Source organism: Bombus pyrosoma, linkage group LG9 (genome assembly GCF_014825855.1).
Source record: "Bombus pyrosoma isolate SC7728 linkage group LG9, ASM1482585v1, whole genome shotgun sequence".
Lineage (NCBI taxonomy): Eukaryota > Metazoa > Arthropoda > Insecta > Hymenoptera > Apidae > Bombus > Bombus pyrosoma.
The window spans coordinates 8,272,394-8,291,488 of NC_057778.1; the positions used below are offsets into that span (position 1 = coordinate 8,272,394).

General features: G+C 42.8%; 1 protein-coding gene across 1 annotated transcript in view; it reads left to right on the forward strand.

Annotated features, from left to right (window-relative positions):
- Window positions 1-18,514, forward strand: part of LOC122570492 — a 48,294-nt gene extending 29,780 nt beyond the window's left edge. Inside the window, exons 3-4 of the mRNA XM_043732864.1 lie at window positions 13,603-13,726; window positions 18,387-18,514. Of these exons, the coding sequence (XP_043588799.1) occupies window positions 13,603-13,726; window positions 18,387-18,447 (185 nt within the window). The 3' untranslated portion in view covers window positions 18,448-18,514. The remainder of the gene's footprint in view (window positions 1-13,602; window positions 13,727-18,386) is intronic.
- The last annotated feature ends 581 nt before the right edge of the window (window positions 18,515-19,095 follow it).

Consider the following 19,095-nt stretch of genomic DNA (forward strand, 5'->3'; position numbering starts at 1 on the left):
CGGCGTACTCTGCGAACGTAACCACCTTCCCCTGTCCAACTCTCTCCATGCATCCCGACCATATATGTTACATGGTACCCGCCACACCGTATCCACCATCGTTCGCATTTTCCAACCGTTTCCAACCGTTTCCAACCTTTCGAGTATACACACATTTGCATTTAATCGTACACGAATGCGATTCGCAACGCAGCATTGCACATGACTTATCATTCACACGGTATGTATATATTTGTTGTGTGGTATTATATAGAGATTGATTGAACAATTCGAATTGTTGCGAATCTCTCTTTATACGGCATGAAATATATACGTGCAAAATAATTTGTTCTTTTTAAATCGTTACTCGCATTTTATTTCAATTACGTTTCTTAATATTTTGAATTGTTTGTATGTAATATAATGTACGTTCTTCGCTATTAAATTACTATGAAATATTCGTCAGATTATCACGTAGTCTGGCTATGTGAGCTAGTTGGCACTATTTTATAATTTCAACTCTGTCTCCGACTATTCGACCTTTCTATTTGATTGTTCTTCTATATCGTTATATATGATTCGTACAATTCGTAATTGATAGAATTTCGACAAATACAGCGGTACGTTCGAAATCGTATAATAACGCGTGCGAACAATAGACGGTTCTACTTTATCGTTATCAAGTGAACCATTATGATTATTCGGCGCAACGAATGTATGCAGAAATTCAGGTGCACGCTGATAACAAACAGAGAAATTCTCGACCTATACATACACGTACTCTTCAAATAATACCGGTTGAAGGAAATTCAGTGAACCGTGAGGTAGTTTCACATCCACAGTCAAACGGACTGTTTACGATTATAACCTGGAGAGCGAATTTCGGTTTAATAGTCGCGTGTGTAACCGGTACTGTATGATGGACGATCTCGCGCGATCGGCTATAAATGAAATTTGATTATTTCTCGTTATTATCGCGAAGGCTCGTCGATCACAAAAATAGCGCGTCACATTTGTCGATCATGACGTTATAATAATTATACGTACCGATGATTGGCATTATTATTAAAACATAAGTGATTGTGCGTCATGATTTCCTGTGTTCGATGAGTCGACATAAACTGAATTTTGCTACATTTCAGTGGTGCAATGAATTTCCTGATTTAATTATCGAACGATTTGAGTCTCAGAGTCAACAGACGTGTATAATTCCTTCGTGTACCTAATCAACTGTACGAGAACACGAGCGTATCATGCCGCGCGATATTAATTTACATAATTTGAGAAAAAGAAAAAGTATACTTTTACGAACTCGGGTACTTTCTAACCCGACCGCTTAAAAGGGGTTAGCATTACACGCAGGTGGTAATGTTAGTCGGAAGAACCGCGACGATAGGGGCCCACTACTTATTTTTCGAAGTTACAGTAATCCAGCTACTTGGAAGGCGTTACTAGGGGCCATTATTAAACTGAATTGCGGTCATCTATCAAACGCAGCACGGGCCACTATAATTTGCGACTAGGCATGATATACTACCGGTAGATATCAGCACGTCGTTACATCTTTCCGCGAGAAAGTGACGTTTTTCCTTCCGCCTTTTTTTCTCGCGGTTCCGCGAGAGAAGAAATTTTTCCAGCCGACATTGATTTCATAAATTTTCGACGACGTCTCGGTACATGGTTTATATCGGATAATAGAGCCGCAAGAGACGTCACAAGTGCCAGAAACCTTCCCGTAACGCGCGCAATAGTTGCAGATAGTCCTGGAAATGCAATCTTGCCGGTGATAATTCAATTAACGTAATTCCAAGGATTGTCGACGCCGCTGTCGTCACGGATATATACGGATACGTTGGAGCGCGAATTATGGTCCCACGGTAGAAAATACCGATCGATGGGCAAATGGGAATTTAATGGCCGTATGAAATCCTGTAAATACACGGTCCTCGCCACTTCTCCGTCCCCTTGCTTCACCGTTACTCCACCCCTACGTCCGCAGCTCGTCGCTCGCCTTGTATTCTCGTTTATTTATCCTGCGTCCGCGACGTCCGCGCACGACCTTAATTGGACGTGCGTGAAACTCACGGTTTGATCAAACGTGTCGCTTTTGGATCATCTGCCGAGGTAAAAGCCACCGGACTAAAGAGACAGTCGTGTCCATGCGCCGCTTTTTCTCGTAGTCGAACTAATCCCGCAAAGCTGTTCTTTTTTTATTTCTCCGCCATCCCAGGTTGTTTGTTAAGGGAACACAAAGCAGAAACAATTAGCACAAGAATTTACGTTTGTTAGACTTTGACTTAAAGAGCTTAACAAAGGATAATATGTACAGTCGATAACAGGAAAATTCCCTGACAAACATCGTGATCGAATGACGTACACAAAATGTTTCATCGTACAACTTTTCGGGTCTAATGCAAGTTTCTACGGTCTCGAGTTTCACATTTTTATAGTTGTATACGATAATTGAAAGTTGATTTCCAGCTTTGGAAAGTTCTCCATTGTCCGTTGTTCATCGATTCATCGCGGGAAGTTTTGAGGATGCATACAGGTCGTGCACGTTGCCACGAAGTGCAAAGTTCTAAGGTAGAATACATGGCTAACAAGTTCCCACGATGGCAGTGGAACCGGTTGCTGGTGGAAGAAGAGACAGGGGAACGCGAACAGAGGAGATGGGCGAGTCGTTGTTTAACCGAAGAAGCGAGGAAACAGAGATAAAGGAAATAGGGAGTCGCAAGACGAACTAACGGGCAAAGTAACAAAGTTTACCCGATACAGAATCTATTTTTTCACCTGCCTTCTTTCCTATGACGCTTACTATGGACGTTGCTCGCTGAGAGGATCTCTTTGTAATTTTTATTTATGACTTTTCATTATTACCAGCTACCAATCTCCTTCGCCTCGGGAATACCGTTATAAGGGTGGAAGGAATGAATCGAAATGAACAACGAGAAACCTGATCCCAGTGACAAAGAAACAGAGGCAACTTTTTCCATGCTAGTTAATGAGAGACGCTAAATGCCACGACGCAATTTGAAACTTTATCCGATAGCGACAAATAGGAAAGCTATTGCAAAATCGTTATGGACCAACTGAATGCGCGATTACGCAAATTGGGTATTTGAAGCATACAGCTTTAGAAAACAGCAATTCATCGGCTCGCCTGAATAACTTCGGTTATGAAAATCGAAGATTCAGTTTCAAATTTCATTCGAACATCCCCTGCGATCATACTTAATTTTGTATGCTTTGCTATCAAAGACGTATCCCTCGTTCTCACAGGACCCGATCAGTGGTTCGGTAAAGGCCAAGCGGAAACCCTTTCTCTTGACAGCGCTCGTCTCCGATACGGTATATTTTTCAGCATGGTTGGCATTTTTTCTGACAGCCAGCGGCGCCAACGTTGCGCGATACACCGTGGAAACGATCCGTGTAATTTCCAGGTAACTTAGTGGAAAGCGCTGTCGACGACCAACGCCAGTGATTTATACGCGTTTAGCGACCAATGACGCGAAAAGATTTCACGGTCGGACGAGCACGTGAGCTGGCTCGCGCGACCGATTAGCAAACGGACGCGTGCGCCTGCATACGCAGCGCAATTTTCTCTCTTGCCTAATGGCCCATAACCTTTGATTGGACCGTGTTTACGTTGCGTTTTAAACGATCAGTCCTCTCTTCTGTATTTGCCGCCGTTTTATTCCGCTAACGAGTTACGTCGACAACCTTGAGAGAACGAACCCGAGGTGGCCGATGAATCATAGCCGATGGTCGACTAGGCCTTGCTGCGTTACGTAAAAATTTCACGTCGTAACGAGACGCGCGGAACCAAACGACGACGACGTCGTCTGTGCGTATTGCATAGTTGAATTTTTACGCTGACGTACAAAGCGAAGAAATTTCCCTTGTCTTTCCAGTAATAACAATTTCATTTCGCTCATTTGTGTCGTAAAAAGTTTTCAGTTCGTGTAGAAACAACGGAAGCAGAATTTTTTCTTTGACTTGAATTATCATTTCGCAAGGATGCTAGCGTTAGGAGAAACAGAGCCATAATTTTCTCCGAGCATTTTCCAAACTTTTGTTCGCTTTCGTGTTATCCTTTGTAACGCGAGCCTCAGTTGGACCCGACCACTATATCAACTTTACTGTCTTGCAATATGGCTGCCATCTATTCTGCCGGAAGAGCCGCAGTTATGTGGTGCAGCTCTCTTCTTTCTCTTAAGTATTTCGCTGGGGAGTGATTAAAGGCAACGATTTATACGCTTCGTTTATTCGTTAGCACCGTTGAAAGAGAATCGAGTTCAACTCGTTGCTCGCAAAACGATAAAACTATAACACATAGCTTCTGAAAACCGTTGATGCGTTTCGCCAACTTTCTTCGTTTCGCAAAGCTTCCCAATAGCGAAGAAATCTCTCGTTTTTCTTTTCATTTTGTTCCTTGTTCTTCTTGCGTTTTTCTACGACGACCGGTATAAGGTACAGCGACGATACTGTGAAACGCAAACAAACGATGAACGAATAAATAGAAAATAGAAAGGATAGGGTCTGGCATTCTCTGAACCTCATAGAGCTTTGTCTCTTTGTGTGTTCAAGGTTAATAAACCGTTCGGTTTACTCCGTTAATAATCCTTTCGTGCCTTTATCAATGGCGTACATCAAATGGAAACCGTTTGCTCGAGATTTTTTACTGCAAATTAAAATTCATCAAGATGCCGGCTGTTTACACGATGTGTTTAGCTTTCGGAACATACAAATTATCGGAATTACCATTACGAGACCCCTATTTGCGTGTCTTTCGTTTCATATTTCGTTTATTGTCGTGTTTGAGCATTGCAGAGGCTCGTAAACAACATGCATCAAAAGCATTTTCTCTCGGAAGAATTCAGCACCAGATTCGACAAGTTTTAGGAAGAGAGAGAGACAGCAAAATACAATCGTTTAATTTATCGCCAGCACGACGACCGGAATATCGCGTCTGCGCCAACGAGCATGTAGAACCGATTGCAGCCGACAGTTACGGACGCAAAGGGTCCTCGTCGTTCGCGATTAATCAGCGTGGACATTTCGTAACGACGTAGCAACACAACATCTGCCGTATGCCTCGCCACTAGACGTCAGTTCGGAACTACGATTAACAAAAGCGCTACCCGTTGTTCACGAGTGCAGCTTTACAGGACCGAGGATAACACCACGGTTCGAAATAATCGGGGAGTATACGCGAGGGAAGAAAGTACCGTCGCCAGGATGTCTGATCGTCGAGACGCTTCCGGCTACTCGATGAATGTTTTATCTTTTCGCGAGCGATCGAGTTTATCGAATTTCCTGTGGTCTAGGAGACACGAGATGGGAAAGTATTTTAACCGATTCCTCGTTCCCTGATTGACATTTCGGTGAAAGTTCTGGGAAATTAGAGAGCTAATCTTTATAAATATTCATAAGAACATGGTTCGTCGCGAGAGCCTCTATAAATTTTAATTCGTGAAATCATAAATACGATTTTGCACAGCAACTGCGAATAAAAAGGATGAAACTTATGCTCGAAAAATGTAACCTTTCGCGAGATGTTGTTGGTTCGCACCAGCGTCCCGGATGGAGATGGAAATGAAACATGGATGCGCTCTTTTCGCAGCTGCCGCCTGAGAATCACCATCGCAGCCAGGGTACCGAAAGAATTTTAGTACGTTCTGTCTGCTAATACGCTAGTGGACACGCGCTCTCCGTGAAACGAGCTGCTTTCTTCTCACGGGAACGGGGAATTTCATGTTTTTCGAACTCGAGTTGTACGTTGAACAAAAACTGTTCCGCGATACAACCACCAGGACCGACCGGTCTGCGCTCTTCACGCTCTGACCTAACTACCGCCGCAGGATGTTTCCTTGACTGAAAAAATGTACGCGAAGCTTGCAATTAGCCGCGCACATCTAAACGCAACACGTACGGATTACTCTGTGCGCCGGAACTTGGCGAATGTCTGACTGGCTGTAAAAAAGATCCATAGAGGTACAAAAGAAAGCTGTTAAATATTTTTGCCGAGACTGTAACGTGTTGGGGAGTTTCGACATGAGGATTTAACTACACTCCGCGCGAGAAGAACCAGCCACATTGGAACGGTTCTCCGCGTTTAAATTTTTCGCTCGACGTGGTGGACCGTAATTTATGATGGTACAATTTCGGATTTTATTCTCGTGCTATCTTTTACGAGGAATTACATCGTTGTCAGTGAACTAAATTCGGATATCGTTCGGAAGTCTTCCAACGTGTGCAGGAAAAAATCGTTGCTGTTATACGTCTATAAAGCGTTCCTTGATTATACATTTTACACGCATCTCGGATAGTATCGCAAGGCGAGCGGTCTCTCTCAGAGACCCGATAGGAGGATGGAAATAAATTAAACATTAGGCGGCGCATTCGTTTAAACTTCAAACCAACGACTAATCCACAGGATATACACAAGTTCGAGTTGCATCTAATTACCGTTACTACGTGTTACGCGTGCTCGTACCTTCAAGTTGTTAAGACTTCTTATTAACTCATTACACAAACTCTGACATAACGTTGCATTTCTAAGATTGTTCAGCGAGTTTTCGACTCTGCAACGACGGAACGGAAAGACAGTTGTTATCAAGGGGAATGTATAATGAATGACAAATACTTGAATTACATAGCGGTAATAAGACGGTATTAGAAATTTCCACGCATAAGGATACGTTTCTTGCTCGTTCCTATTAATCTTGTTCATTCACTGTTGCCGTCAATTTACGTTGTACTTTGAGAACTCAAACTCTACCATATCGAAAATTCGCCTTATTCCTAGAATTGGAAATTCTACAAATATATATTTCCGATATTTCGAAACACAGAGTTTGACGCGGTGAATAAAGCTATTATGCGACGGATACAAAATAACGCGCGAATTCGCAAATCGTCGTACGCGTCAGTTTCTTTGCTTTATTCTCCCGTGGCAATCGCAGCGCAATTTTTGTAAATAAACTGGGTAACTGGTGCCGCGTTGTTTTACAAAACTGATCGCGCACTCTTGACAAGTTTTTCGTATAAAACGAACGAAACACGTCTCGCCCGAACAAGCGCACTTGTCAGAAAGATTGTAGCATTCTCTCGTTTCGCGAAAGATATCGTTTATCAACGCGAGCGAAATGATACAAGATATACGCGGGAATCGAGGTCAGTTAGTTAACAAGTAAAAAATCCATCCCTGCGGCAGGGTACACTTTACGCTCGACTCTTTTTAATCGGCCACGACATTATCCAAGGGGATTTCATCGTCCCACTTCCTACAGAAATCTCAATCGACGTTCGACAAACAGAAGAAGGCAAAGTCGATTAAGTCTTGACGCCGGGACAATTGTTCCGGGAAAGTATTTCTCCATGCAACTGTAATTATGATCCTCTCTTAAGATTATCCACGTTCTTTCATCAAGAGGAAAATGATCGCTCGTCTGGCCCGTGTTTATCGAGTCCAGTCAAACCTGCCAGCGAGCGTCGATTTCCTTCATTGGAAGCTGTTCCTTCGATGCATTTTCCACGATTGACTTCTCAAAAGTGCGAACGTACCTAAATTTGTCGAACGTTTTCAAACTTTTCCGAGATTGAATTTTATCCCCGAGAGTAAAAAAGTTTCCTAGTGTTTGGAAAATTTGAACTATTTAAGTCGTTAATCGACTTATCAAACTTAAACACCATACAATTCGTCACCATTAGTTCCGCTACGTGATAATTTAATATAGAACTTTGCTATACGTCAGAGGCTATCATTTTTCTCAGAATATTCTATAGAATAATATTAGCTTCGAGACATTTGCCTCGTAAATTCCTTTAGATAAATAAGTATCTGAACGCAGAGAACGTAATATGATTAATAGTTCTAAAATATAATATTGATAATATTACGATGTCGGTGTAGCACAACAATCCAGGAGAAAGATTGTAGCAGAGCCTCTTTTCTTTTTGGTTCTCCATGAACGAACTGCACGATAACGTAATGGCCGACTTCCTGCTTCTCTAATGGCTGGACGTAGCCGGGAGGCTAGGATCTAGCGCCAGCTACAATATCCTATACGCGATAATCGAGCTGATTTAAGGCCCTGTGCTTCCGACCACGCAGGAAAACACTTGGATGTTAGGCACACCTGGCAGGTGGTGTAGACGGTCTAGACGGTGTAGACTCGGTCGAGACGGCCATTGCTTAGCGTGTTCCTCGGTAATATTGGGTAATTTCGCGTAATTTCGTGCTTCCTCCATCGAGCCGCGGTATTTCATTCGCGATCCACGTTTGTCATACGTCTCGCCTGACGTTTCGCGTTGATAAACGATCGTTTCTACGTCATTATTTTCAGCAGATCGCCGCCTGTCAGCGGTTGTCTTCGTATTTTTGCGAACGCGTCTCGCTTTCGCTCGAGGGATGTTCAATCGCGTTCGATTCACTCGCAATCCACCGAGACTACGCCGAAGCTACCAAATATAACAGTCGCTGTATGATTCAGAAGTTACTTCTACCGTTTTATGGAAATCGAGCAAAGCCTGTGGATGCTTATCGGACTGGCCTCTCGTAAATAATATTTTGTTAGTCGACATTTTCCTTCGAAAAGGACTAACTGCTTGATCTATCGAAAAACGAATTTGATTCTCTCGTGAGAATTACTTACTTCCGTTCAATCGATAAAAATACATCAGAATTTGTTCATACGACGAGTTATAGGAAAAGAATAACGGGAAGTTAGAGCCGCTCGCAAAGTTCTTTCCACAGAAATTAAATTATTAATCGTTTCGATGCGAAAACTTGCTTCTATTTTAAGGACAGCAGGACGGTTATGTCTCACTCGACATTGTCAAGAGCGTTACATAGAGCCGAGTGTAACGCCGTCGTGTAACAACCGAGCGATCAATAATCCATCGAGAGTAGATGCAAGATAACGAAAATTGTAGGCGCCTCATCGAACTTTTATACACGGCTTTCGAAGCCAGTGACTACTAGTCTGCCGCGACGTTGTCGACAAAGATACGAGCTGGTCGTGCATTATAAACGGAGGCTGCGTATCGATTTAACGACGTGGATCGAGTACGATGTACGTAGTACCATTGGAATTTATGGTCGACCGTATGGAGGACGCACAGCCGATTAAGTTTGTCGAGTAGACTCAGGGTACGACGTAAGCTGTTGCGCATATAAATTTTCTTTTTCACATAGTAAACAGAAATTTCTCAAAATCGATTAAACCAATTAACTGCAGATCGCAAACTCGATAAAAAAATTGGTTCGCGCGTCATGTGAAAATGTACAATTTCTCGGTGTAGAGGCTTTCCGCCTTTATCCTTCGTGGATATCGAGTTTATCGATAAGATATTACTATATTATTCAGAGCTGTACCTTAGGTAGAATGTCCGAGAGCAACGAGGGTCAAGCAAGCGGAAAAGTAATCTTCGCAATTTCGTTTCTCCTCTCGTAGTGGCTTTCTATCGGCACGACACCAACCTCCACCCTTGACCTTAATCCCGCTTCTTCATTTAAAATTACGATGTTTGCCTGTTTTATCAATTCTTTTGCACGCGATAGATAGAACACGATACACGTCGCCACATCGTATCTGGCTATTGCTGTTGCGCGGAGCACGGTGATTCGCGTTAAGTCTCTGAATAATGTATTATTCCTATCTGAAATAGAGTTTGATCGTGACATGGTTTTTCGCACGTCCTCCATATCAACAAGCTGCGGATGAAAAAATATATTTGAAAACTCAGAATTTGCCATTTTATTTCGAGAAAGAATTTCGGAGAAAATTGAGAAGTTTTACGTTACTTATAATTCTCGTGTCTCTCCTTCGAAATTGACAAGCTTCTTCGAAGCTTACGCCATACATAAAAGAACCAATGATACTTTTATTGTTATTCGACGCTAGTCCGACCGAGATTTCAAATTTGATAAAAAAAAAGAACGACCTGCGGCTTGCGAGATCCATTCGAACAGGACAGAGGGAAATATTCCTCCTGGAAATCATAAATAACCGATGACACGCGTAATCCAGCGACCCTTTTCTGCGGCCTTCAGACAGCTTTTCGAAGATATCGGGTGGCATTGTAACGCTTGCTCAAGACACTCAGGGGCTAGAAACGACCAAGTTAGCCCGGATAGTCGATGTCCCTTCAACGGTAGCAGCGCAAACTCACCCTCGACTGTCTGTACTCACGCAACGCTTCATAGTTGGAAGCGCTCGCGTGGAAGACGCACGGACCCTGTTAAAATTGCCCGATAATAGACACGTAGCCGGGAAATTGAGTCGGCACCGATTAAATATTATGACAGTCTTCCCATGAAATTGAATCTGCAGTAATCAAACGTTAGAGAGTAAAGAACAGTGGCATTGATCCGAGAAGAAACGGGATAATCGGGATGGTTCGCTATCAACGTTGCATCAAAAAGAAATATTGCCATGGTACGACCTGCTGAATACGTTTTTCGGTAGAAAGTACGCGACCATCTCGCGAGTCCTCCTCCATCAAATATAATTTTCTAGGAAAAACCAGTTAACGAGCTCGGCTAAAGCGCTGATACGCTATCATTAATTGTTATCTCGGAAATATGTACGTGTATTACAGGGAAATAAGGCAAATATTTCTATTAAATTCTAAGTCTGTGAAATGTCGCGGTGTTTATCTCAACAAGACAAAATGGATCGTACGTAATTCGACAAAATAATATAAAACAAAAAACGTTGTTCGTCTATTATTTCCTCATAAAACGAGAGAAACTTTTATTTATTATTTATCTACTATCATTACTATTATTACTACTACCATTGTTACTACTATTGTTACCGCTATTATTATCTACTATTTATAGATACATCATATTGAAGTCAAATACAAATCAATCGCTAATTTAGTCGATTCAGCGAACAAACGACGTTCCAATATGTAGCCGAAAACTTTTACTCGTTACGTAACACGTACATGAATAAATCGGAAGCACGTGTCCAAGAATCTCGACTATCCGTGAATTCATCAGCTTAACGGTCTAAATGAATACGGTACTTGACGCAAGTTCATGCATTCGCTACGAACTTCGTGCATTCTTGAAACCCCAAAGAGCTAGGCGTAAGATGACTAGGAAAACTTAGTTTGGAGAAGCGGATAGGTAGCCGCGCGGGCAAAGAGATATTAATAAACATTTGATCCTTTTCAGTGGAAGTTTGAACGTCTACCAAGACGTTTTTCGAATTCAGCAAGAGACTCGTGAAAGGGAGATTGGGTCTTGGGAAAGATCGATCGACTTTTTAGCGAATGTCAAACTGCGCGCAAAAACTCGAAACTTTTTAAGGATCTCAAACACATGGTTCCTTGGAAATCGATAGTTCGAATAGCTCTCGAGAAATTCGAGCGTTCGAGATCAGAGAAATCGATCATGCGAAGCAACTCGAGACTTATCGAGATACATTCGAGACGAAGGAACGTCTGCAAGTTCTCGTAAAACTTCAATTTTCAGCGATTACAAAATTTTAAAACTTTCAACGTACGCGCCCAACGATTCCAGGCGTTTCGAGTGCATCGTTAACAAAGGGCGCCAGCACACGCACGCATACAAAGGGCAATGAGACGCGCCTGGAATCAAGTGACAATAGACGCGCCAGGAAATTGAGTTGGCACTGATTAGACATTGCGGGCGTGCCATCATGCCGCGACGGTTCGTTGGAATCTACTCCGGCATACCCCGGGAGTCCAATTCCACCTTGAAGCTCGACCGATATTATCTCAGACTTTAGATCAAGCTCCCGACAACTCGAGCAAAAATGTCAAACTTTTCGCACGGACCAAGATAAACCAGATCGTGTCGATCTGTTGCTCCGCTTTTTCGTCATTAGCAACAGAAAATTAAAGATGTTTGTTCGCCGAAATCGAGACAAGTTTCGAAGCGAGGAAGGAAGTTACACGTTGTATAAATCTCTGATGCTACTGGCCACGGATGTTGCGATCATCGTCGTGCAATTTGTTTCCCTTTGAAACGCGAAACGTTTTATACTACGGGACAGAGTAATTGAAAGCGAGGAAACAGTTGTGAATACGAAAGAGTATTTTACCATGCGCATAATAGGCCATGATTTCATTTCCGCCCGGCAGAAAAGTTGTTCGCAACGACGAGAAACGTTGCCGTAGATTACGGTAGAACTAGACGCATTCTTTACGGCTACGAACGTATACAGTTTATGCAATGCCATGAATAAGCGTGTCACACGCCGTGGTAAAACTGCGCACGTTTTACGAAGCTTGCGCGGCGATCATAATTTTCGTTCCAATATTCTTTTGTTAGGTATATATTCTCATTTTATAGTATCGAACGTAGTAGCTTTTATGAGTACCGAGCCTCCACGTTAGCTCGAAAGCTGCTCTTTCTGCAATAGCCCAGTAATTTCCCTTTAAATGTCAGCTAATGTATTCGCCATATAAAAAGTTAGTAACGGTATGTCGAATATTGTCAGGCGAAATTTAAATACTGGCGTTGGTATGCTTCGATATTTGTGATCCATATTTGCATGTTCACATTCCCATTCGTAACCACGAGATATGCATGCGTGCGTCATGACAAGCGAAATACGCGGATTTTTATAACAGTTTAAAACCGTGCATCTGGTCCTGCGTGAAACGAAAAAATAAGACCGGCACTGGGAAAAATAACGCGACAAATCGAACGATGCCGCTCGTATGAAATTTGCAGAGTGCTGCGAGCAAAATAAAAAAAAAAAGAAAAAATTGCAAAAGTCATTTTACATCGTGCAGATTAATACTTTATTGATCGCGAATGTTTCCCAGGGTTTGTTTACGTTACAGTACGATTATCGTTATACGTATACGTATATTTTCCTATGAAGCGATATTATCGTATAAAAATGACATATTCGCGTGAATTTCAAATAATTTTTTTTACTCCTGACAGACGAAAAGTGATCACTTTTAAATATATATCGTGTACTAAACGTTTCTAAAAAAAAAAAAAAATATACACAGAGTGTGTGTATCATACGTGGAAGCGAATATATCGCGGCAAAGATTTTATTTGGAAGATATCGAGTACCGAGTTACCGCGTACAGTTTTCGCTGGCGAAAACCCTCAAATATTTTGCTAGTCACCGTTAATGTTCCACTGATCTTCGTTACTGTCTATTACCCGGGATTCCAACCAAGTAATGCTCTCGCATTTTATGCGATATGGAAACGCAAGAGTTGGAGGCTTCGGCAACCTCGAATAAGATAACCCTGCAGGTCGAACTCCGGGCCGTTATGCCGATAACGAAAATCCGTTTCCGTAAACCAATGTCCTCCTCCATCCCTATGGGGAGCAGCTATACATACTATTTCAATCCTTACGAGGATTACGCGGATTTTCCTCCGTTCTCCGCTCCACTAGCCATCCTTCTCTACTTCGATCATACGTACACTCAGCCGTTCCATTAAATATTACATATTTATTCTGGCAAATTTATTAATTATTCGGAAGCTTAACACGTCCGATCCTTTGGCCGTGAAAGCTTCGAAAAATGAAAAATCTGCTAATAGTCGGACAGAATGCGCTTGCGTCCCATTTTTTGTTGCAACGATAGTACCGTGGTCTTTATTCGACAGGACAAGCCGATTCACGGACGTTCAAGAAAGGAGGGACGAGGGAACAAAAATCCAACCTTCAGTGCGAAAACACGGAGCTGGAAGTTGCGGTGAATAGCGGCTGGCGCGACGTTCGGATTTCCTCGTATGTTTGGTGACCGTATTTTTTCCACGATGACAGTACGGGCCGGCTAACAGAATCCCCAACTTTGGTACCGCGCCAAATTATTATCGTCCAGTGTGCTTTATATTCTGACCGATCGGGTGGTTCGACGCCCCGTCGGTCTCGCCCTATAACCTGGTTTTCCTCCGCAAACCGAACATCCGACAAAGGGTTATGTAAACTTTCGAATCGCTCGAATTTCCCCAACACCTTGAAAATTTTTCACATTGTCTCGACACCACTCGATCCGTCTCGTCCCTATCGCGTCGTACATCGTACGGTAATACTACTTACAACCTGAAATAGCCTGAAATAAAATTAGTTAGGATAATTAAAACGTGTTGAGGAAGTTTCGAGCGGTATGCATCGACTTTGACGAGGCGTTGTCCCTCGAGATAGCTACGAAATACGCGTTCGCGTGATCGCGTCTGCATATGTCGTGTAATCTATTTTTATCGCAGTCAAAATTACAGAAGCATGCCAAGCCCCTACTACAAAATACATCGTGGCCGTATATTTCTAATTATTTACTCAAGATAATAGCACGTATCGAGCAAACGATAGTATTAATCGACTATAAATCAAGCAGCTCGTCGCGGACGCGATTATTGATTCGATAAATTTCTGGTCTTTCGTTCGTCGAGTATGTTTCATGGCAAATTAATTCCTGCTTATCGGAGAACAACAATTGCGTGCCATATTTCACGTAGTCTGATATTTTGCAATGCCACTGGCCGTGTAATAAACGGCGCACGATCGTTATCTCGTAATATAGCCCGAGATGCAAACCGCTCGGGAAAGAAAGATTTAACTTCGTTTCCGTGATGGCCGACACGGAATTACATAAGCGTCCGGCTCGTTTCGAAAACGAATTCTACAGGGGAAACGAACGCTCGAGGTAGTAATTTTGTACGGCTAGATCGCGAAACAGATACCACTTTAAATCGAATAATTAATTGTGGTCGGTCAAATTACAGATAGGAACGTCGTAAAATAATGGTCGGTACGCAAGAGTACTTTGCCAGTCGAACAGACAATTTATGAACGAACTACGCGCGGCATTCGAAAAGGCAGTCAAAGGACGATTCAATCCCGTAATGTAACGCGAACGCGTAAGATTTCCGGGAATTTCGGATTTCGAAATGGCAAGCATGTCAGTCGATCTTATTCGCGATTCGGTCCGCGCTCGGGGGAAGCTGTCCCGTTTCGTAAGTTGTATCGTTCCAGCCATTCGTTCGCGCTCCGCTGTTTTTACTTTTCGAATTTACTCGACTCGTACAGTTGTCGATTAATTGCCGACCAACCGGCAATCATTTCGAGATAAAGTAAACGAAAGTCAGCGACGTATCGCGAAAGGCGTATAACTTGCTTTACAAAATCAACGATCGTATCGCTGACCTACACCGTGCTTATTTCGTCGTTGACCGCATTATTGTTATTCGTATTGCGCAGGAACTTCGCTGCATTAATTGCAATACGATCGATCCTATATGGTGCTTTCGGGTTGTTTAACTTCGCTCTGTGTGCACAAACTTTCCCCTTAAAGATGGAGAATTCATAAAGTTGACGCTCCACTGCTGATCGCGGTAAAACTTTTGATCGGATCACGAGCAAAATTAATTTTTGATTCTAAGTTATCACACGATATTGCGAAGACGCCAGACAGCCATAACTTTAAGCAAAACAACGTCGTACACGTTTCGTTTTCCCCTTTCGACTTCCTTTCCCTCTTCGACCCCTATTCCGAGAATAAATTGCGCAAGCCCTTTCGCCCTTTTTATCATTCCTTCGCAGTCCGCGCCTTTCCTGGCGACAAAATTGGCTTTGTTATGCGGCACGAGGTTTCAATTCCCAATACAGAACGGTCCAATTTGTGTCTGTCGCTGGTTTCGTCTCCCTACTTCAACTTGGTCGATGTTGTGTACGTCTCCTAATGAGACACAGTGAACCTGCCGGATCGCTCAAACTACCGTCAACCATACCAGCGACTAGTTTGCTGGATTAGAAATTCCGCAAATCTTCCACCGCATGCGGCTGAATACAATGCCAAGCCGTATGTTTGAGAGGCGCGTTCGTGTGTACACGAGCAGCACCATGTAACGTGTACGAATCCTCATCCTTGTACCAGCATACATTTCTCTCTGTGCGAATCTATGTACACCATCGTCTCGTCTATATTCGCCGAGGGATTCGCGATATCAGATCGGAGCTCGTCTATGGGACCCCGCTTTCGGTCTTCTGCCTTTATTCGCGGTTTCGCCGTTGAAATAGTACGGCCAACTTGGGAAGCGCGTTGACTTCGTAACGTCGCAATCGCGAAACGTTACAATACGCGATACGACTGTCTCTCGTATATTTCTATTCCGACCGATAAATAGTATCGCGACTAGAAATCTGGTAGAGGTTGTTGCCGTCGATTAATCGTCGTGTCTCTGGACGAAGGATGACCGTAACTCGACGATCGTCTATTAACCGCGCCGATCAATCGAGCACCCGCGAGCAGGCACAGTTCATTTGCGAGCAGATACGATCGAGCATTCGTGCTATTATCAGCCGAGCCGTCAGGTACTTAACTGCAGAAGCATCTGTTGGTCGTGCGTTAGCAAGTTTCTAATTTATTTACTCCGAGAGAAACTTTGGCCACAGCCGCAAACTCAAAGACTTGCCGCTTTACGGCACGTAAGTGTGAAGATAAAGTTACGCCGGGACGGCACTATAAAACACACTGGGCTGCATGGATTTTCGCGCCACTTGACGCATCTCTAGGAGGAGAATTAAGCCGGTTTTGTTGCCGCAATAAACGCGCCGCTCTCTATTAATAATTCATGCAACTAACGCGACGGTCGGATCGTGGAGAGCCGCTTCGATCTTTCGTACCATCAGATTCGAAGCTGATTTCGTGTTTGAAGAAAGTAAAACGAGAGATTTAATTCCTTTGCGCGAGCACTTCAGCGAGATTTTCGATGCGAACAACATTTATTTCAAGAAAAGAACCCTTGAATCTAGTAGCGAGCTATCAAGCTTGAATGCTTCTTTTTTAAATTGTTGTTCGAGTGTCGCGTTTCTCAGGATGCCTTGCATCTTGTGGCGAATAAAATCGATGACCGTACCGTAAACTCAATTACATCTTCTAAAGGGCTATCGAATTGTTAATCGGTGCAAATACGAAACGCTGAGATACGCCCGACCGTGCAGGTATAAAAAGTAAGGTGTCGAAAAACATTGTAATAGGCGGTTAAAACAGCGAAATTTTTCCTGTAATATCTCCAAGTGCGGAGACGCTTTGATAAATGGACTTTCGCGCAATAATTGTTCGCTTGTTCCAGGAAAATATACGACTAGGTAAGCAAGGCAAATGTAAAGCGAAAAAGAACGAAAAAGCAATGAAAACTGAATGAGCGAAGAAAAAAGGGGACACGAGATTCTTTTTCAAATGATCACTTTATCAGACAGGTGTTACTTTAACACTCCACTAATACGTCTCATTGTACCAACCTTTTAACATTGTCGCTTCTGTGCTCGTTTCCTTTTCAAAATTCATTGTACGTCCACGTTCTATCGTTGAATACTCGCAGTTTCTCACCGGGGGACGCATTCTTCTGTTCGGTAAATAGTCTTTGGTCGGTGAATCGTTTATACGATGAAAAATACACGAGACAGACGAAATTAATTAAGCAAACGCAAACAAGAGAAACCAACCTCTTTACACGTTATGACTCTTTCTACTTTACGCTTCCAGATTTTATTATAATATATTTCCATCTTTGTTTCTTTTACGCAGACTGAGGTAGTTACCAGCGAATACGAGTAAGGCGAGAGGAAAGCAGAGAAAAGAAGAGAAATCTTTGTCGTAAACGTCAAGCGTGCAAGACGCATGACGCGTCTCCGTTCCGTCTTATACCTTCTATCCCTACTCCGCTTTCAGAGTCATTCGACATTTTTTACCGGCTGACTTCTCACTCGGCAGATATAAAAATTCAATTGCTCCTGGAAAAAGGAGAATACTTCGCTAGCTCACCTATCCAGACCAGACAGAAGTTGGCCGATTTCCAAGTCGAAAAGACGAATACTGCACGCCGCGTCGCCGATTTCGGTTTTTCTTTCTACGACTATTATTTTCAGTCCAATTCCGCGAACGTGAGATGTTGCGTTATTCGCAACAATAACGATTCCCAATTTTCTCGACGCATTCGTGCGTTGCTTCGTCGCTCTGTGCACCGTACACTCGTACTGATATGCACCGCGTATCCTCTTCACCGGTTATCCTTTGTAACGACGATACACTACCGCGATCCCGCTCGAGCATTATAGCATTTCCCACGTTATGTTGTTATAACGAAACGCAAACATACTTGTTATTTTTTATTTCATTAGTCGAGAACGTGAGATATTAGCCTGTTTTCGACATTGCTGGATAAACAAACTTGACTCGAATCGAATTGCCTCGAATATACACGGACTAGACTCAGAAATTCGATATCACCAATTGTCAATTTATATCGAATTGAAAACAACAATATCTAATATCTAAATATAAATTTCGATGAAATTGAATATCACCATATACCTTGCGGTGTTAGTCGCTAAAAGAAATGAAGAATTTCTGTCTAGGGGCGTTTCTAAAGAGAAAAATTATTCCTAGGTATGAACAAATTTCCAGTCAGTCGTCGTTCCACCCTCCAGGCATCGAACCTTACTTTTAGTTTCCTTTACGTGAAGAGAAAGTGTTCGACCGTAAAATATCCGAAGAAAAAGTTTCGCAAGGGTGCCCCTCTCAACAACAAGTGTTCGCAACCCGACGCGTGTCCAAAAACAAACTCTGGGGCGGCTCTCGATAGAGAAACGTAAAAACTGGTCGTAAGACGACGCAAGAAGATTAGATGAAGGAAAGCGGCGAGAAGTAAAGGACAGAAAGCGATAGAAATGTCGATGAATATGCGTCGTCACGCGCCACCTTCAGCTATGCTCGCTGCCAAATCCTTCAATAATCCACCAATGATACAAGGGGATGTTAAGTGATTTTCATGGATTTATTTGGCAACTGCTTCTTAACTTCGAGGCCGGACACCGTTTTCTGTGTCGCAAGCAAACGAGGAAAACTATATATTGTATTATTCGCGAATTTGATTTCCAAGTCTCCAAGTAATTTGAGCTGCGTTCAAAATATTCATTAACGTTAACACGAAGCGAGAATAATGCCGCACCGAGGAGTTTCTAAGTTTAACTGAATGAAATACGGTAGAGTCGTTTCAACGATATAATTTGAAATGCGAAAAGTGCGGCTAAAGTGTTTACCATTCTGACATTCGTTCGGTATAAGAGTCTTAACTGATTCGTTACAATCCCTACGT